The 21,383-nt window shown below is 41.2% G+C and overlaps 2 protein-coding genes across 4 annotated transcripts; both read right to left on the reverse strand.

Annotated features, from left to right (window-relative positions):
- Positions 1-864: 864 nt before the first annotated feature.
- jam2a (junctional adhesion molecule 2a) lies at positions 865-11,833 on the reverse strand. Of its 3 annotated transcripts, none has more exons than XM_029256670.1 (10): positions 11,144-11,833; positions 5,046-5,111; positions 4,640-4,750; positions 3,941-4,090; positions 3,248-3,435; positions 2,822-2,924; positions 2,644-2,751; positions 2,190-2,205; positions 1,866-1,890; positions 865-1,440 (listed from the first exon to the last, which is right to left on the reverse strand). In XM_029256670.1, exons 1-10 carry the CDS (start codon positions 11,184-11,186, stop codon positions 1,402-1,404), a joined length of 849 nt encoding a protein of 282 aa, XP_029112503.1. In that variant the 5' UTR covers positions 11,187-11,833; the 3' UTR covers positions 865-1,401. The 3 variants fall into 3 exon arrangements, with proteins under 3 accessions (XP_029112503.1, XP_018613475.1, XP_029112502.1); XM_018757959.2 differs by having other exon boundaries at positions 2,190-2,208; positions 11,144-11,829; XM_029256669.1 differs by lacking the exon at positions 2,190-2,205 and having other exon boundaries at positions 11,144-11,832.
- Positions 11,834-14,632: 2,799 nt separating this feature from the next.
- On the reverse strand, positions 14,633-21,135 carry mrpl39 (mitochondrial ribosomal protein L39). Its single transcript, XM_018758491.2, has 10 exons — positions 20,950-21,135; positions 20,135-20,341; positions 18,761-18,900; positions 17,634-17,733; positions 16,998-17,065; positions 16,744-16,856; positions 16,523-16,588; positions 16,041-16,194; positions 15,147-15,194; positions 14,633-14,880 (listed from the first exon to the last, which is right to left on the reverse strand). The coding sequence occupies exons 1-10, from the start codon at positions 20,987-20,989 to the stop codon at positions 14,764-14,766; spliced, it is 1,053 nt and encodes a 350-aa protein (XP_018614007.1). The 5' UTR covers positions 20,990-21,135; the 3' UTR covers positions 14,633-14,763.
- Positions 21,136-21,383: the final 248 nt, after the last annotated feature.

The raw sequence follows: 21,383 nt of genomic DNA on the forward strand, positions 1-21,383 counted from the left end.
GTTTTATCAAATGCCTCTATTCCTGTCTGATATGTAAGCATTACTGTTCATTACTTAATAAAGGGATTTGAACAAGTATGTGCCTTGACATTCTCAGTAATATGGTTTATCTGACATGTCGACAAGTGTGTAAACTAAATAGAAACTCAACATTTAATTAGTGCCATGGTGTGGTTCAAGCCAGTCATGTTTACTAAGCTTGAAATGTAGAATCAATGGATTTAAATATTTTAAGCTAAAACACTGGAAACTGCAGTCAACTCTTGCACTCATTATAGGTTTTCTTATATAGCAGAATACATCATAAATTTAGGAAAATGAGCTTTAATAAAATTTAAGGTCCAAGTGTTCTGATGCAAATACAAGTCCTTGTAATTCATGTACACATTTAGGCAGTAGTTACTAAGAACAGCAACATCATTTTAGGTACTGAAAATATATATCTAAATTTGAACAAAAGTTATTGCAATACATAGGGGGTGTGGTGGCGCAGTGGGTTGGACCACAGTCCTGCTCTCCGGTGGGTCTGGGGTTTGAGTCCCGCTTGGGGTGCCTTGCGATGGACTGGTGTCCCGTCCTGGGTGTGTCCCCTTCCCCTCCGGCCTTACGCCCTGTGTTACCGGGTAGGCTCCGGTTCCCCGTGACCCTGTATGGGACAAGCGGTTCTGAAAATGTGTGTGTGTGTGTGTGTTATTGCAATAGGGGGATGTAGTGGTGCAGCAGGTTGGACTGGGTCTTGCTCTCAGGTGGGTCTGGGGTTCAAGTCCTACTTGGGGTGCCTTGCAATGGACTGGTGTCCTGTCCTGGGTGACCCCTCTCCCTCCAGCCTTGAGCCTTGTGTTGCCAGGTTAGGCTCCGGTTCACCGCAACCCCACTTGGGAGAAGTGGTTTCAGACAGTGTGTGTGTGTGTGTGTGTGTGATTTACAATAACATTTTCTGTAGTAACAGTGGTTCTGAAGCCAAAGACAAGTTAGGGTGTTGAAGGTCTGCGAAATTCATAAAATTCATAAAAAATTTGTCTTGTACCTCCATTATTGCCATTTCCTCTATGTTCACTTGGCAAGCCTCTTCAGTGATATCATATGCCTACTTAATTATGGAACTCAGCCATACATTTACCACAGTTGCTTATGAGGTGTTTTTTCATGAACATGATTGATGAGGTTGTGTAAATACTGTACGTACTCGTTTTATTCTCGCCAAAAGAGGGAGCGTGAGAGCAGTTTTTACAACTGGGACCTTCCCCATACATTGCAAAGTGCAGAGAAATGGGTTATATAATTTGTTCCTTCATTTTATCCTTCAGCTGTCCAAGAGAACAAGACACTGGAGTTGTGCTTCATAAGGTGTTAATGGTTCGCTCTTCCACTGTCATACGAAGAGCCACAGTCGACAGTTGTTCACAGGACAAAGGACTGGGTATGTCTGAAGTCTTGCGTCTAAGGAATGGAAAAGCACAGAACAATACATCAGATAGCCGTCGCTGTCTGAGATATCAAATACAATATGTCAGCGGTAACTTTCTAAGTGCTACTTAATAAAATAAATCAGACCTCTTACATAACCCCCCCTCCTGGATGTCTTTGTTTAATTTACATTTACATTTATTCATTTAGCAGACGCTTTTCTCCAAAGCAACGTACATCTCACAGAAAATACAATTTGTGCATTACATTAGGAGAAAGAAAGACATAGTTGCAGACATGTGAGCCTTAAGTAAACCTAGTTTGTTTTTTTCCACTTCATTGCACGAGTAGGTGCACAAAACTCATGATACACTAATCCCGATCACCTTCCTACAGAATTTTTTTCTTTTTTTAAATTTTTGGCAAAGACTTCAAAAGACAAATACATTAATACTTACAGCTTGGGCAGGGTTGTAGTTGTTTCTGCAGAAATATAAGTAGAGTCATTTAGGACAGTTTATACTATATATGTATCCATTTAATTCTTATTTTATTTAATGGAAGTTCACCTCTAGAAATTTTCATTGCAATGATGTAAAAGAATGGAAAACAACAAATACCTGCCAAATACCTGAAAAAAGTTTGATTGTTTATTTTTAAGGAAATTGGATTTTTGAAAGAAGCTGGTGAACTGGGCTTTTCTCATATTCCTCATTGATCTCAATTACTGTATATCATAACAAAACTAAATTGTCAAGAAAACAGCACAATGAGGGGTTTACCTTCCTTCTCTGTTGTCTTCTGAAAAACAGAGAAGTTCATTTATTTTGAATGAAAGAATGTCAGAAAGGTTTTAAAACATAAGTATCTGCATTCACTGACAGTAATATTTGTTTTCATTTTATCATTCTGTAGCTGTAGAACACAGTTTTAAACATTATTACTTAAGCAGCAAGGGGTGCGGTAGCACAGTGGGTTGGACCATGGTCCTGCTGTCGGGTGGGTCTGGGGTTCGAGTCCCGCTTGGGGTGCCTTGCGACGGACTGGCGTCCCGTCCTGGGTGTGTCCCCTCCCCCTCCGGCCTTAGGCCCTGTGTTACCGGGTAGGCTCCGGTTCCCCGTGACCCCGTATGGGACAAGCGATTCTGAAAATGTGTGTGTGTGTACTTAAGCAGCTGCAATTCCTCTGGCAATCCTTCAGTGGAGCAGAAAGTGGTGCTTGATAATGACAACTCACTTTGGCAGCAGCCCTTCCGGCGAATACAACAAGCTCCCACGACACAGAGGCAGATGAGCAGGAAACCCCCAACAGTTCCAGCAATGATGACTGTTATGTTGAGATCATCTGTGAGAGTAAGTAAATTAATTTATTCTACAGTGACTGAACATATAAAACACACACAGCAGTAACTCACCAATCTTCATGTGTTTGGCCTCACAGGTCTTGGGTTTCCCTATGCCATTGGAGGCCTCACAGTGGTACTTTCCTGAGCTGGCCCGAGACACTGATTTAAACCGCTGTCCAGAGCAGAGTGATGCAGAAAGAAATGTGGATTACAACAGTAATATTTACCTAGTCAGACTAAAAGTTTACTGTAGTTTTTGTAGAATTTTTAGCGAATTTCCCAGTGTTATACTACAGTGTTTCAGTGCTATTTTGCCATTTCATTCTAATGTCAAGCCTAGATTGTATTATAGATTTTCCCCAAAGTGGTAAATTATATATCATTATATATTTGTATATATTATTTAGTCAAAATAAATGATTTAGGCTGCAATTTATTTCCAAATACATCCAACCCTTGGAGCAAGTCATGCAGAGAGTTCTGTTCTTCTCTCACCAAGGTGCCAGTCTTAGGGTCAATGGTGTACGAGATATTGGGCAAGCCACTGGGGGTAAGCAGCTTCTTGTCCTTGTACCACTTGTAGGTAGCAGGGGGAACGCTGTGCTTGTCCTTGCAATGCAGCTCAACAAGGGACCCCGACAGCGCAAAGCTTGGAATGTCACAGCTGGGAATCCCTGGTGCCACTGGGGGACAGCAAAGGGGTGCAGGGACAGGGATATTTTTACCATGGCTGTGTTCCAGTTGATCAGACAAGCAACACTGACAGGCATTGACAGGTAGTGAGGAAATTTTAATAAAATATATATAGGGTTTGGGAAGAGGCCAGGATAGAACTAATGTCACATACTGATCCCAAATATTTAATTCTCCAAAAGGAAAAACAGGACTTCACTAATGAAGTAATTACTTACATCAGCAAGTATGCTTCTAATTTTGAAAAAAAAAAATCATTTACCAATGGGTGTGACACATCTTTTTCAAAATCTACGTCTTTCAGAAAGCCACACGTTTACCTTCAAATGTTTTTTTTACTTACAATTTAGCTTTGATACTCAAATGTGTGATTCATAATGTAGCTTTTTAAATTTGTGCTTTTGGTAATGACTATCTGTTGAAGTGATATATGGAAGCAGAAAGACTTAAGAAGGTGTTCATGCATCTCTAGAGTCAAGAGCTAGACACTCCTACCTAGTACTCTGAGGGTAACATTAGTCTCTCCAAGTTTGACATCATCCATAGATGCAGTGATTTCACAGTGGTACACTCCAGCATCCTTGTAGGTCACTTTTTGAAGAGTTACTGTCGCACCCTCAATTTTCGCACGTCCTGCAAAATTCCCTTGAGGATCATAGGAAGAGGTCATCCGTGTATGACTGTTTTGTTCATACATAGGATTTTATACTGTCTCCCTAAACCGTGTATATGCTATGTAAACTACATCAGTCTGAAGTACCTTGGTCTGTGACTGGGAGTTAAGGAGGACATAACAAGTGATACATAACATTTATAACTTTCCTTTGTCTTCAGATGATTAAATGAGATAGTTTTATACACAAAAACCATTAAACAAGAGAATCTTACTTAAACTTTTGAGTTTCATAATCCTTATAGCCTGTAAAAACCACGTATAAATGCTTCTTCTCAATCATCTGACGCAACCAGCAGCTGTTTCACAAATACCAATGACAAATGTGTTTCCAGCAAGCCTGACCATTAGATCCAAGTACCGTAGACTGACTCATTCATTTTTGGTCTGTAAAGTGTGTAATTTTACTTTTTGCCCCGTGAGGAAAATAAATGTCAGTAAGAAACACTGATTGTTTAATCTACTTCCGTTGTTCACATGTTCTGCCAAACTATCCCTGTGACTATATTTGTGTCTATTACCCATGAACTGTTTCTTATAGTAGAGTAAAGACACATCCTTGTCCTTCCTCTTCCACTCAATCCGAGGATTAGAGTCGTGTTCTGTCTTGAATTCACAGTAAAGTATTGCATCTGAGATGAAGGGAGCAGAGAGAAGAAGGTATGAAACTTAGCAGAAATGACATTTAACATTGCAGTAGTACAGTAAGTCCAAAATCTCAACTTAAGCACTAAATTGAAACTTTCATAAAGACGTGGAAGCTAACATGGTTTTGCCAAGGGCTTAAGTCCTAAAATAAACCCTTTCAGTGACTGAACTGAGAGTGAAAGCACTACAAGATTCAGTTTGGCCACTAGCCCCTGCCAGTAGTGGAGAGAGAGCTTACTAAGCCAGGAGGAACTGACTCTTTCCTCCTTTTGGTCTCACCTTCATTTTCCTGCACCTCCACTTTTGGCTTTCTTGTGCTCACAGTCACAAGAATAACACCGGGGCCTGTAGAGAGAAAAACACATTTTTCCCCCGATAACTAATACAACTTTAATAACAATTCCACAGAATAACAGAAAAAACCAAAAAAAAACAAAAAAGGCCTTTTGGTAGAGAATGCCAGTATAGGACAATGGTCAATGGTACAGCCCCAAAAAAGACACTCTAGGTCTTTCAACTGTCCCCCTGATTTTCCACTAAAAAACCCTCACCCAGGTGCAGCCATCAGTACGCTTGTACCTCAGTTTACAAATGCAATTGGGACTGGAAGTCAGTTTGTAGGTCATAATTGTCTGTATGTCCATCCACCACATCACAATCAATAAAAGCTTAATAATGCAGATTAATCCCTCAATTTATTCAGAATTATGTTCTGTTAAAATATCAGATAAAACTAAAATGAATTGAAAATTCCTTGCAGTACTGTAATTTACTTATTCTAGATGCAGCACAGGGTATCTGTGTTCCTCTACACTGGAAATATCGGGCGTGAGATGATACAATGTGAGCGAGATGGCAGTTTATTGTATTATTTTTTCTGAACACAAAGCAACATTAGAATACTTCAAAATGACAGAAAATAAACAAAGGAACCTCCACAACCTCCTGTTCAAAGTGCAGTAATATGCTTTACACAGCCTCATTTTTCCACAGGAAAAAGAAACAGTGGGGTAGAGAAAGGAGGGTGAGTTGCAATGTAATGGAGGTTTGCAAGGGGAGGACAGATTAAAAAGTGTTCCAACCTTGAATGCTAACTCTGCATCTCATGGTAAACTAAACTAGCCACGAGGAAACCACCAATGCATTACATAACCATCCGGTTAAGTTTGCTTAGCATCCATAGCATCTAGTTAAGTTTGCCGTCAAACCTCACTTTATCCACTGGCCAATTTCTGTAAACATGGTAGATAGAGTAATAATAAATTTAAAAGAATGTTCACTGTAATCGCTCCCATTCCCCAAAAGGTGCTTTTTCAGGTTCTATTCTGAGTGTATTCTGCTGCCATTTATTGGTGGCAAGCACAAACATATGCCATTTCTTACTCTGTAAGAGAAAAAATTAAAAAAAAAAATCAAACTATGAAGAAAATGCCATTTAAAATAATAGATAAACGGGGAAATGTTTGTGTCTTCAAAAACTCATAACTTGGATGTTCAAATATGAGGTTCAAGTAAATGATAATTTATAATAAAGTAATTTAAAGTTTATGTACACACACTGACTGAAACCGCTTGTTCCAAGCGGGGTCGTGGCAAACTGGAGCCCAACCTAGCAACACACGGAGCAACGCTGGAGGAGGAGGAGGGGACACACTCAGGATGGGACACCAGTCCAGCACAAGGCACCCCAAGCAGGACTTGAACCCCACACCCACCAGAGAGCAGCTCCTGGCCAAGCCCCCTATGCCACTGTGCCCCTGCTTAAAGTTCATGTATGAATATAAAATTGGCCAAGAAATGAGCGAGAGGTTCATTAATGATGATAACTGCCAGTAGTCTAATTGGTATTGGTGACTTTTCCTCTCCGTCTGACAGGAAGACAAAGTAGGAACAGCCCTTCCTCCATGCACACTGTTAAATTATAACTGTTTGTTATCACACTAATGACTGCTGGTCCATCAGGAAATACCAGCCATAGCAGGGATAGGGATAGTGGATGTGTAAAAGGATAAAAAACTTACAGCCATCTACCAGTGCAAACACAGATACGTAAACATCGAAAAATCTGCTCATATTCAAGTCTCAGTAAACATGGCAAGATACTTGGACATGGGTCTTTTTCCATTTAGGACAATATATGTTGTTTAAAAAATTTAAAAATGAGAGCTTTTAGATATTTAGCTCCCCTTTAATCATACTTCTAATTCTCAAATATATTAAGTTTCCTATCATTTCATTCCATTATCTAGTCAAGATCTTTAGTCAAAAGAAAATATTGAGAGGCTGAAAAACAAATGTTTAGGTTTAAATGGCATTTTTAGTGCTCCTTCTGATATTAAATCATTTTAAATACTTTTAGTGGAACTTTTTTATTCCCAGTCTTCTTTCCAAAACATATATTAACACTGGGTACTTCGATGGAAAAGGGAAAGTGAATAAAGTAAGAATTTCTCCATTTCTTAATATTTGCAGATATGAACAGAGTTTAGTCATATAAGCTGCAGATGATCTGCATTCTAACTGCTATAACCCTGTGATGTACTCACAGGTAATGTATCAAACATACCATATTACACTTATCTGATGTTTTTCCTCCAGAGAAGCTTACAATGATTTAAATGATTTACACGTTTATTGCTGGCTAATTTTTACAGGATCAATTTTTATGTTTAGGACCTTGCTGAAAGGTACTACAGCAAAACACAGAATCTGAGGCTTTCGAGTCCAAAGGGAGTGGTTTTAACTAGTACACACCTACTTCCCCCTACTAGAACGGGACTAAAAATATAAACAAATGTCAGAAGACAGGCAGCGAAGTTGCAGTTTAGGAGGATCCATCCTCTCTGCTGCATTATAAAGGTGTGCCGTAGGGTCAGGCTGAAAGAAACATGGGCTGACGCTGCTGGCGCTGTTAAATGTCGAAGTACAGGTAATAAAAAGCAGCCCTGTTGAACCATCTGTCCAGAGCTTCAATTTCACAATTAACAAATTCACAAAAAACAGAGTTGTTACTGAAATTAAATGTTATTCACAGATTGCAGGCTATGAATTTTTCCATGAAACGACAAATATTTTCAAAACAAAACAGAACTGAACATGCAAATCAGTGCTGAAAAGTTTGCTTAAAAGCTCCTCTTTTCCATCTTATTTAATGTTTAAAACCGTTGCTGTGCGTCATACTTGTCCTTGTGTTGTATGTTTTATCTGCGCCCTCCCCCTCAGATGGGTTGTGCCTGCACGACCGGCACACACTCCTCTTCAGAGGGCCATTGTGTCAGCCAGGCTAAGGAGAGGAAGAGCTCCTATCGCCCCTCTCCCTCTGTGACGCCCATTGTGTCGGTCCTGCCGGGTAGAAGGACTACTGTGTTCGTGTCATCAGATAACCCTCTGGGCCTCATTTAAATGCCAGTATTAATCCAGCGGCAATCACAACAGGATACACACATTGCCTGCACCAACTAAAAATGTTAGTCTTGTACTGTCTTCACACTCCATCTTAGTTTTCCTCATTCCTGTTCAGCTCCCTTTCATTTCAAAGTGCTTTACTGCCACAGGTCCCAGTTGTGTGTGTGTGTGTGCATGTCTGTATGTCTATACATATATATGTACAGTATATAAAGTATGATTAGAAGCACGACAAAAGCTAAATGAAGCAAAACAAACAAAAGGATATGCATATATTTGACCTAAAGAAAATCCCCCTGGATGCAAGGATGGTTCTCTGTAAGGGTGAAGTCCAAAAGGAATATCTATAAAATCAGCAACTGTTCAACACTTTTATACTGGACAATACATTCAGAACCAGATTAAAAATTTTGTTGAGATATGAAAAACATCTGTTAAGGAAGTAGATTGAGGGTGTGTGTTGTTCTGCAGTTACATCAGCTTGATCCTACAGGAAGTCATATCAGATGTAGTCTCAGGACATCCTCCAAGTCTGTTGTACTCCAGATGCATTGTGACAATTCTTTCAGCGCTAAGAATCATGAGGAACCTCGAAAGTTATTTTTTTTTTACCGTTCTACGTTGGACTTCCTTGAAGTGTCCTTGAGTCTTTCTACTCTCCCCATGGTTTTGTTCATGGGTAGAGAAGCTTCTCAGCCACCCACTGTCTGATAAAACCCTTTATCAAGCTTTGTATCAGATGCCAATTTAAACTGTATCAACCCTTATGCACCCGTGTGAGAGAAAGATAGAGGTTTTAAATAGTCAGCTGTGTCTGCACTGAGGAGTGATGACAGAGTCCAAAATCATGGTCCAAGACATGATTTATAGAATAAGAAAAGACCCATACATTGCCTTCCCACACAATAGACCCTGCCTGGTGGACATCACATTCATCACTGTTCAGCTCCTTCTATTCAGTGTCTGCTACAGACTGTGCGGGCAAACTCAAACAGATATTCAGAACACTCCACAGGCTACCACGAACTGAGCAATCGAACATCTTATAGTTTTGTTTTATTTTTATATTGCCATCACAAGTACATAACGTTATTATTTAACTGTTTCGTAATATGATATTGTATCAGTAGTACTTGTTATCCATTGATACTACTTCATTGCTATTAACAGTGAAAGGACGGTAAAATTTTATCATCCTGTTCTGAGGACTTTCAACTGAAGTTTAAGATAGAGGGTTTTAACTGATGATGCATTTTGGTTTAATTGAGGATATATCTACACTACCACTATGGCCTTCCAGTCAAAACAAAATTGCTTCAAATCCTCAGTCAAGCCACAGTAACTGTGAGTAAGGTACTTATCCTAAATTGATACTGTAAAAATCAGCACCTGTAAAAACGGGTAAACGATTGTAAGTAGCTAACATTTTCTGCCACTTTGGAGAAAAATGCAAGCTACCGAAACAAATAATAAAAGTAAAAAAGCCCATGGCTTTTAGCTTCAACTATGTACACATTCTCACTTTGAGTGCTTTTGCATGAGCATTTGTGCAGATGTGTGTGAAAGTGAATGAAAGGTGTAACATGTAGCTCATTCAGTAAGCCTCCTCGAATATTTTCACGAGATTTACCATCACTGGAAACACTCTGCAGAACTCTCCACACTAAAATAAAGTTAAATGCAGTATGTTGTTTTTCCACTGATGTATGTATGTAACAAGGTTCCTCCATTTATTTGTGCATTAATTAGTGTTACCCCCTCCATAACGCAAAGTTCCTGTATATCAGTGAAATGCATAATAGGTAATAAGCGCTCTGTTCTCAGAGGAACCTGGGAAAAACTGAACACAGCGTCACCAGCGAGCCCACAGCAAGGGAGCAGTGCTGGAACAGCCACACCAGCAGCAGTAATGAATTTCTCCTGGCCACACGAGTCTTCTCACTCCAAGGATGCGACTGTCTAATGCATCTTCCATCAGATGCTGTGATGATGGTGAGGAGCAAGATGCTCACTGTGATCACCCATCACATGTCTGGACTCAGTCCAAACAATGTGATTTCATCTGAGTCCTGCATTATCACGGGGTTCAAGGCGGGGTTAAGATCAAAATCAAACAGCGTTACTATCATTTTAAACAGCAATAAAAGGCAAGTCCTTCAGAAAAATCTTCAGAACTTCAAGATGTCATAAGTCTTTGAAACTAAATGTTTATCAAAATTTTTAGACAGTTTCCACAAATTACATAATCTGATAAATTACTTAACCCCTCTCTAGACTAATGTATCTCTAGACACAAGACTTTTTCCACACACAATTTTAAGCATAAGAAAACTTGTTAGAAAAACCGCTGCAAGTTTTTTTTCATAAATTCACAATGTTACCAAACTAAAGTAATTGTGTTCTAATATGGTGTAGTAAACACTTCCCACAAGACAGGGTAACAAGTATACTAATCTGAGCATATAGTATATCCATAATACTGTAAGTGGACTAAAACTATTCTATAAATACTCCATATCAGATATGTATAGGAAAAGTTATATGTAAAGGAAAAGTTCTTTGAAATATTGACAGATATTATCTTATTAGATTTGTCAATATTTCAAAGAACTTTTCCTTTTCCTTTTTTTTTTTGCTTTTAAACTAACTAAAAATAAAAGGAAATGGGAGAGCAAATGAACAAAGTTAAAAAGTGCTGCTAGTAGTGAGCTGTTCCATGACCTGTAACAAAATTATAACTTAGCATAATACAGCACATATATATGGACCATAATTTATAAACACCACTTACACACAGGACGCACAGTACGACACACACAGAGTGTAGATTTACACCACGCCGTGAACACCGCGCAAACAAAGCTATGTTTTGTTAAAAATAACTTTGCGATGGTACACAACGTTCCGAAATTTCAGATGAAAAAACAACACAGTTGATGTAAGAAGTAAGCAAGGAGGAGAACAGCACTTACTGAGGACGAGTGTGAGGAGCGCGGAGACGAGCAGCACCTCCATGCTGACGGGGGGCACGAGACGAGGGGGGGCGCGCGGGCCGGGCGGGCAGAGAGAGGGGGCGCGCGCTCCAGCTCAGCTGTCGCGCAGATAATTGAGGCGAAGACCCGCTGTGGCGCGAGAGCACACACCGTTAGGCGCGAGGACACCTGTGACCTGCTCTCCTGAGGTAAGTGCGAGACGGACCGTCACCCGCGACGATCCACGGCGTTGTTCCACACTGTTCCTCCTGCGCCGCGCAGTTTCCGTGGGCTGTGACCCTGCCTGGGCCACCCACATCTCCCTCCTTCCTTTCATCTTTTTTTCTTTTTTTTGTTTTTTGTGGCTGGGGGGGTGTCGGACCCAGTCCAGCGCCTCACACCTGTCATTTTAAATACCTTATCACTTAAAAAAGCAAGTAATTTTAACGTCATTACAAGTTGATTAGTTTAAGTATAAACTCCATGAAATCGAGAAAGACCAAAAACAAAGTGACGCAACTGTAGTAAAACACAACTAACTGTAATTTAAACCATGAAAACAACAAGTAAGCAAACTGAACACACGTGTGGTGAATGAATGAGCAAAGCACCTCTAACGGGAAAACAGTCAAGAGCGTAGCAGCTTTAAACAAAATCTTAGGGGAATACTTTCTTTTTCCTACCGCCACACACTGATCTGCTGGTAGTTCCTCATCGGGCCAGCAGGTGGCGTAGTGGTTCGGGACTTTACAGTCTCTAGGTTGTCCGTTGGATCCCGCCTCCTGCTGTCGTGCCCTGTACGCTAACCCTGATCGGTGAGAATGCACTGCTGTACAAGAGGGTCCATCACTGCAAAGTTAACATTGCAAGTGACCTTGGACAAAGGTGTCCCATAAATAAAAGGCCCACCTTTGTTCGTGTTTATGAATTGTTATGCTTTTCCATTCTAACCCTGATGGAACATTTTGAATTTCCTCAGCGAATTTCAAATGTGGGAGGAATATGAGATAACCAGGTGTCCAGGCATAGCCTTAATTTGACTAAGAAAGTATGAAAATGGGACCTTTCTCGTTGCTGTACGTTTGCAACGATCCCACTGTTAGTTGAACATTTTGAAGAAGTTAGTACTTAATGTACAACTCACAACACACACACACACACACACACACACACACACACACACACACACACGTTGTCTGAAACCACTTGTCCCAAGCAGGGGTCCCAGTGAGCCGGAGCCTAACCCGGCAACACAGGGCATAGGGCTGGAAGTGGAGGGGACACACTCGGGACAGGATGTCAGTCCATTGCAAGGCACCCCAAGCAGGACTTGAACCCCAGACCTACCAGAGAGCAGGCACAGGCCAAACCCGCTGCACCACCGCACCCCCTTACTCACACTACAAACAGAATTAATGACTGTGGACCTTTTTACACATGAACCTCAAGACTGTATATATTCTTTTTTACTGGCTGTCATAATGGAAACATCTTAAATTTTAAACTGTTGTATTAACCCTTGCCTCTTCGCCGGAATTTATTTGAGGATCTAGAGAGATCAGCGTTGCTGCAGTTCACAGTTCAGCGTAGGATCACAGCTCAAAATAATCATTTAGATTTTTGTTTCACCTGCCGCATGCCATGATCAAACATCCAGCACTTTGTGCTTTCTGGCAAAGCCTGTGCCAATATCACGATTTTTTCATAAAGAAGTGCATTGTTCCAAGAAAGGTACTACATTGCATTTTCACAGGGAAGTGATTCTTAACGAAAAAATCACATTTTGGTTATTCACGTATTATTTTCCATTAGCTGAGAAACTGCACAGCTTCTCTATAACTGCATTTCTATAGTAAGTGAGGTGTGTGTGTGTGTGCTCATTTATGAAACACACTGAAAATTCTGGGATTATCAATAAACAAGCTATTGTCTATATTTACTATGTAATGGGCCACATCTCTTCAGTCATCTGAACCAATATACAGTAATTTTCTCTGTATCTTACATGAGTTAAATGGCACTGGTCAATGGCGGTGAAGAACAGATGGTTTAAACACTTTTTGGAGGCACATGTCTGACTTACTCTCAATGCATGTTTCTGATGCTAACCTAATATAATATGCTTTTTAATGCCCTCCTGGGTCTGCAATGTGTTATTTCTACTAAAGTGTATTTAGCATCTTTCAAAGCTTGGTGAAAAAGGCTTAAGAAAGCCAGACAAATATAACTTTTCTTTTTCAAGAGAATGCTTATTACAGTGATTGCAAAAGACACTGGATTTTATGAATGTATCATCATCCTTTATATATAGGTATGCTACTGGCAAATAGATTTTTTCCAGATTTTTTTCTGCCTAGTTATCTTTTCAGTCTTTCTTTGCCAATGTGTTGGGTTGGTTCTCTTCTCGGTAATCCTGTCTATACAGCTGTCCTTTTAAATAATAAGGTTTCTGTATGGGGTTGCCAGTTTCCGCAACCAGCTGGAAATGAACATGCTGCCTTTCCTTTAATAATCTGGTCACTGAAGTCACCCACCCCACACTTGTCTTGAATGTCATCCAAGGGACAAAGTGGAACAGCAACTTCATGGAAGTCTCATGCACCACAAGACACATACTTTGTGATCAAGCTACACTGGAGAAACATAATAAGAAAGTAAATATTTATGAGTAACACACTCAAGAAACTGAATATAATGTTGAGAATCTGTAGAAAGATTTATAAACTCCTGTCCACAAGCCATTCACAATCAATTTAGTAGACTTGCAGTGAATCTGCCAAGAATATCTGCCAAATATTTCACCAAGCCAGTCTGAAATATGTTAAGTTACAGAAAAGGACCTACCATGACTGCTTTCACCAAATACTGATTTGAGCTTTGGGAGTAATAAAATGCTGGTATTGATTGACGGCAGAGATACTGGTACTTACAATGATGGGACTTTTATGGCCCGTATTAAACAATGTGCTACAAAAATGTCAGAAACCAGAAGTCAGCTGTAGAAAGTGAAACTTTTGATAAATACCGTAGCTTTTTAGCAGTTGTCTTAGAATTTCTCTGGACAGAAAAACCAAGGTATGTGGCAACACCTCACTGACACACCTGCTATAAAGGGAAAAAAACATTTTGTATTAAATAAAGAGTAAGAAGATTTACAGTGTTCCAGATTCTTGATCTTCTAAGGGGTTTAGTAATGATGATTTTTCAGTCTCAATTACTAAAATTGTGTTCTATGCACAGCTTGATCACTGAAACAACTGTTTGAACAGTAACACTTATGGCTTTTCTCTGCTGCACCTGTTCCTTACACAGTTGCTCCAGCTGCTTCTCCCATGACGACACACATACACACACAAACAACAAATCCAACAAACCTAAACAGAAATATTTCAACTACACGAGTGAATAACATCAGTATAACTGCTTTTTATGTGCTGCACGTTAGTGAACAATTTCTCTGATGTACCACAAAAAAGAAAGGACCATAAGTTATTTTACATAATATGTATTCACCAAAATAATACAAAGTTCATTTATGAATGTTTTTGTCTCACTGGGCAGATGTATATACAAAAAAAAAAACTGAAGTCAAATTCTGCTCTTCTCTTCATTCTAACAGGTCACTGCTGTGGGAAGGGAGATGCCTTGGATGGGTCTACTTCAGCACCAGCTTGCACTGCTGAAGCATCAGGGAGTGGGGACTTGGCTTCAGAGGAAAGGGTTGGGGGTATTCCCACCTGGAGGCACACAAAACACAGCGTACATTAGCGGATGCTGTTGGATTCTGCAGACAATAACAGAAGGGAGCGGAAGGGTTACCAACAAAAGTCACTAACTAGAATGTGCGCATACATGCACAGTGTGAGTCCTGCTGTTGTTTACTTCTCAGTGGTACTTTAATAGTTTTCATAAAAATATAATAGTGTATAAATAGGTCAGACTTGCTCTCCGAACAGTAGTGTACACCAAGTTATGACAAGTTAAGAACAAAATATTATCCTACCAGTCGTTCAGCTCTCCCCCTGAGCTTCCTCCACACCGTGTGATGGGCCTAGGCAGCCAGCAGACATGAAGGTCACTAAACTTTTAATTTTCACAAAATATTCAGTATTCAGAATATCCATACCTGACTCAGAAGAGGAAATTACTAATTACTGAAAACCAGGTTAAAAACAGGAAATGGAGCAATGAAAAAAGAGACTCATCACAACCACCTGAATAATATTTCTTAAATTAAAATCATCAGTACATCATCCTAGATTACTAGTTGGAAGTTTGAGAACATTTGCTGGAAACCATTTTCTGTTCTTTACAAGGCTTTGGGTCAACAAGTTTAATTAGGAAGTGAGCAGCCATGTCTTCCCAGCTCTTCTGCAGCAATTCAGATGTAGGACACTGGTGGATTGCTTTGCTTTCACTCTTCTGTTGCAGCTCATCCCATACAAGTTTTGCCAGTGTTACGTATACTTATACTTCCCATTGGTACCATAACCACTGTTTAAAATATATATATTTTTAAGTTGTATCTCTGTGTGTAAGGGGCATGATGGTGCAATGGATAGCACTGAACCCTTACAGTGCCTTGGATGTATGAGTGTACGTTCGGATTCAGTTCTGTTTGAACATTCTCTGTAAGTCCGTGTGGGTTTCTACCAGGTGCTCCGGTTAACTCTCACGGTCCAAAGACAAGCAGACACTCTTAGATGCCCTAAGTGTGTGTGTCTGTGTGAGTACCCTGAGATGGACCTTCATCCTGGCCAGGGTGTTTCCAGGTTAGCCTTACAACCTATGCATCTAAGATAGGCTGTGAACTGCCATAACAATGACTTGGATAAGCAGTTAACAAAAGTGAGTGCGTGAGTGAGTGAGTGATTTCTGTGTGTAAGTAAACACGTACCTCAAGCTGCACAGGAAGAGAGAGACCCTGTGCTCTGCGAAGGAGTCCCAGCTCTGTCTGACCCAGGTTATGAATTGCAGTGACGTCATACTGAGAGCACAGCCCTGTCCTGGCTACCAGGTGGCCCCCACTCACAAACACATGGTCCCCACACCTGAGAGACAGGGAGAAAGTAAACATCAGCGCTTTACTCAGCAGACCATGGTAAAGGAACACCTCCATATAGACTTAAAACTTTGTGAAAGACAAGTCAATGGCACCACACAATCAGTATGTAGGTGTAATACTGCATCACAATGCAAAATGACATTTCACCATTTAAATTTTAGTATTACAGAAGTAATATTGAGGTAGATATAGTGGAATGTGAAATGGATGCTTTTGAAAAGGTTGCTCGTTTTGCAAAGCACATAACATTAAGTGCAGACAAGTGTTGTGTGTGTCAGAGTGTAGCGTGAGACAAGGCAGGTGCATGTTCTGACCTGTACAATGTCACTAAACCACTGGCACTCTCTGCTGCTCTCTCCTCCACCTCTTTCTGTTTATAACTGCAAACAAGAAAATTGGGGGGAAAAAAAACATCATATGCATGTATGAAATTCTTGTGCAACTTATATGAATGATGGGGGCTGGACAGTTTTTGTGGAAATGTACAGGAGACATGGAGAAATTAGTAAAGATTAAGACAGAACAAGTAAAATACCTGCTGTGAGAGAAGATCTTTATGGCAAATGAGGGTGAAACTTGCAGTGGTTCCCAAGGCAAGTTCTGCTGGATCAGTTGATGGGCATCACGTGTTAGAGAGCGAAGGGCCTCCTTCAGAAGGGGACATTCAAGAAGAAGAAGAAAAAAAGTCAATACACAGGGTACCACATGCTTTTGTTTACCAAAAGGACTCAAGGAACATTTCTCTTTCTAGCTTTGCATACAATATTCTTCAGAAATTTTACAGCTTACCTCAGAGGGAACCCAGCTGTCCAACTGACTGTCCAGGACCAGATCACAACAAAATGCCCCTGATGTCACTGGAGAAATGAGACAGGGAGACAGAAGACATTAAATGTAACTGGCAGCAATATGCTTCTCAATAGCTTCACACTGAATCCCTTTGTGCTTTTTTGCCCAAATGTTGCACATTATTGTTCTAATAATCCCATAATAATTCCAATGCTTTTTAATCAGAATCCATTCTTTATCATACTCTGATGTTCACAACACTGTCCATGCCTGCACACAGTCTTGCAAGCTGATCCCTTTTAGAGCATGAGTGCCAAACTGAAGAGCGAGCGCTGACAGCAGAATGACGCCTCTCACTGCTGGCAACCAACCCATGCGCGCCACCTGAGCAGTGTGTGGGAGACCTTTACACACCAGACAATCCAAACAGCAAAGCCAAATTAAACAGGCCCCCCTACTGGCAGAACAAGGGGTATCACAATGCTTCATCTCAAATGACAGATGGCAGAGTCTGTTCTGAGAGATAAGCCTTGTTTTTCTGTAACTTGGAACATAAGTGAATCGTAACGTGTGCTTTTTTTGGTTTCTTTGGTGTATGTGTCAAGTATGTCTCATGAAACTAGTTGTATGTGGTACCTGGCACCTCTGGACTTGTCAGCAGTTCCACACTGAACTCTTCTTTAAAGGCATTCTGCAGCACTTGACCCAGGAGGGCAGCACAGGACCGCCAGTAAGCCTGAGAAAGAACACAGGAACAATGATTATACACTGGTATGAAAGTGAGACTGCGGTTTTGACAGACAACCCTGCAGTAAACCAGTGATGGAACCAGATCAGAGATAGTACCGGTTGGTGGCACAGGCTACCAAAATAGTTTGCCAAAGCCTTCTACCTTGTGCCAAAAGCTAACAAAAAAAGCTAGCACGAAAAAACATCAGCAAATAAAAATGCTCATATACTAGGTACTCCATGGTGCCTGGAAATTTTGTCAGCAGTAGTAGTACAGTGAAGTTCACACACCACTAAATATAATGCATAAAGTACAGTAGACTAGGAGGGGGAGGGGCACTGTAACTGAAATTTGATTTAAGCTTCTATTTCACGGGATTCAGGTCAAGAGTCGTGTGACACACTGGAAAGTTTGGAAAGTTTAGGACTCAAACTAAAATTTATGCAGTGGGGCATGGACCATGACTCATGAGTTACTTTTAGAACAACATGAAGTAAACAGCTAGCTCATTTATTCAATTGAAAGCTGGCCATTTAGATAAAAAAAAAAAGCATGACATTAATAACTCCACCTTCACTGCATAGTGTAGAATTTAATCAACTATTCTGGTACAATAACCAATTAAGAATATGACAAGACAAAATCGATACACATGAAAATGTAATGTACATTATGTATATACAAAAAAGTCAGTAAAAAGTAAATTCTATATTTGTCTGTTTATAATTTTTTTTACCCAAATTATTGAATCTGAAACTCAAGTCTTGGACTTAAACTTAAGACCATCAGACATGAACTCAGATAGGATGCAGATATGATCAATAACCTGTGACTCGGACATGAAGCTGGCGAGAGCGATTTGGACTCGTATTGAAATAAAAGTGCCTCGGGCTTGGAAGTTGAGGACTCCACACAAGGTACATGGTCATCCTTGTGTGTGCAGAAATAAAAGAACATTGTTCTTTTGACAGCTGGGGAAATACTGCATTAGCACTGCAATGGAGGAGGTGCAGACAGACAAGCTGGCCGGTACCTTGTTAACATGATGGGGATCCTCCATCTTGAAGTGGAGCAGAGCAAGGGAGCAGTTTTGAGTGAGGGGGCGGTGCATTGGCCAGGGCTCTCCATCCACCAGGGCCAGAGCAGAGCTGTTCACGTGCCACTCTGTCAGGTCTACACATGGGAGGAGGAGGAAGAAGGGAAGGGGGTCTCAAAATGAAAGCACATCCAAAAATCCAACTCCTCACCATTACAGACATGCATGGCTTTTATTCCATTTTTCAGTCTACACAGTTTCATATGCACTTTCAAATACACATATCATGTATTTCACATGCTGAACACAGTATACAGTACAATAAACTGGCCAGCAATAAGGCCAGCAATTAAGAGCAGTGTTTAAACCTTGATTACCCTATAGCAAATACACCAAAAAAAAAAAATATACAACTTCTTCATCACATATTTTATTCATTCATCCAATACCAATAACTGTCTATCCAGTGCAGGATTGTGGTAGTCTGGAGCCTATCCCAAAATCACAGGGCATGAGCTAGGGTACAGCCCAGATGGGATATTAGTCCACTGCAGGGCAATCTCTCTCTCTCTCTCTCTCTCACACACACACACACACTCTGGGCAATTAAAAGTTTCAAGTTCACTTGCAACATGTGTCTTTGGACTGTGGGAGGAAACCAGAGCAGCCAGAGAAAATCCATGCAAAACATCCCAGCATAGAAGCTGCAAAGCAACAGCAATACCCATTTTGCCACTCTCTTCTTTTCACTATTAACCCTACTGAATGAAAACCTTTTTCCAAAACATCCTACAATGACATGTAATGAACTTTACAGGATTTACCAATGTATAAAGCACAGTATCGCTAGTGCATCAGTTCAGAGTAGGTACCACGATCAAGGGTAATACAGCAAGAGTGAGGATTTGAACTGGGAACCTACCGATTACAAGCCAATGGCTGTAACCCCTAACTATTATTTTATTGCTTAGAGTACACTTTCATCCAAAATTATTTCACCCGTTTATACTCCTTGAAACACAACACTGAAATGTACAATAGTGAGCCATCGCAACTCAACTGCAGGGAGCATTCAGGTGGCAATCCCTTCACAACTGTTTTACACAACCGCATTGACTGAAATATTTAGTCAAACTGAGTTCATACTCGGGGGCGCGGTGGTGCAGTGGGTTGGACCGGGTCCTGCTCTCCGGTGGGTCTGGGGTTCGAGTCCCGCTTGGGGTGCCTTGCGACGGACTGGCGTCCGGTCCTGGGTGTGTCCCCTCCCCCTCCGGCCCTACGCCCTGAGTTGCCAGGTAGGCTCCGGTTCCCCGCAACCCCGTATGGGACAAGCGGTTCAGAAAATGTGTGTGTGTGTGAGTTCATACTCACGCCGAGCACAGCAGCGTGGTGTGGACAGTCCCTTGTTCATGATGAGCAGGGTCCCCTGGTGGCCCGGGACCTCCAGCGTTACCTCGATCTTCTCCGTGCGCGTAATCAGCGCCCGCTGCCTTGCCTGTTCCTTGGAGAACAGATCATTTCTCAGGCCACGCAGTTCCGCGGTCGACAGTCGGGTCGCAGCCGCGCTGGACACCATCCCTGCAACCGGGGGAGAATGTTCTGTTGACCGCAACAAATGCTGCACCACTGAACGCAAAACCTCCTCCCTCTCATCAAGAGCGATCCACTCTTAGCGTTAGACGGCAGACACTTTCGCACATGGGCCGCATTTCTACACATGATGATGGTGGCGGTGATGAACGAAGTCACTTGTTCCCTCCTGCACCCTCAGACTTCCAGTGCGAGGTCAAGCTCATCGATCAAGCGCTCAGACTAGTCACTCCTCACAGAAACTAGAATAAGTGACACCAAATCATAGCTCACATTAAGTACTACATACTTATACACAATCAGCTACAATATGGGTTTACATATCAATTTAATGGTGTGTTCAACTGTTGGATAACAATTAAAATTTTAATTAAAAAACTTGGCGGATATTGCTGTTGCTCTATCTGTTATGGATCAACATGATTTTCAGCATTTTTGGTGAACGGCCGGGCACTTGTTTTGTGTGAAAGCATTCGTGTCTAGAGGACGAGGTGTGTGTGATCAAGTCAAGTTGAGGCACACACACCTCGTCAAGGTCAGATGCACGGCAGCTCTGAGGCTCTCAGAGGCACAGCGCCCTGTGGATCGGTACTCACGGCGCAGGAGAAGCGCTCCGCACACAGACGAACAAGCCATCCTCCCCGCTACACTGGCTGAAACCTCGCTGTGCGGCCGGACACCTGGGCGACTCTCCCCAATGCGAACCGAGTAGGTTTGATCAGCCCATGCACCGCGAGGATGTCTTCCGGCTTTGTGCACCCGTAAAATGTATCCGTGAGGAAACTGAGGTGCGCGCACAAACGTTCTTCGGCGCTTCACTTTTTACCAAATGTGAATCCATTCCGAAGCGAAATGCTTAATTTCGTTTCTTTATATGTAGCCTATATATTTTTTTTTACTTTTAGTTTATAAAAAGAATATGTTGAACAATTACACATCTAATACTATGGATACCAAATCCATATGTTACTCAGAAACACTCGACTCGGTGACTGGAAAATGTAAATTTGCATTTCAAACGGTGTTTTAA

The sequence above is a fragment of the Scleropages formosus genome, chromosome 12 (genome assembly GCF_900964775.1).
Source record: "Scleropages formosus chromosome 12, fSclFor1.1, whole genome shotgun sequence".
NCBI lineage: Eukaryota > Metazoa > Chordata > Actinopteri > Osteoglossiformes > Osteoglossidae > Scleropages > Scleropages formosus.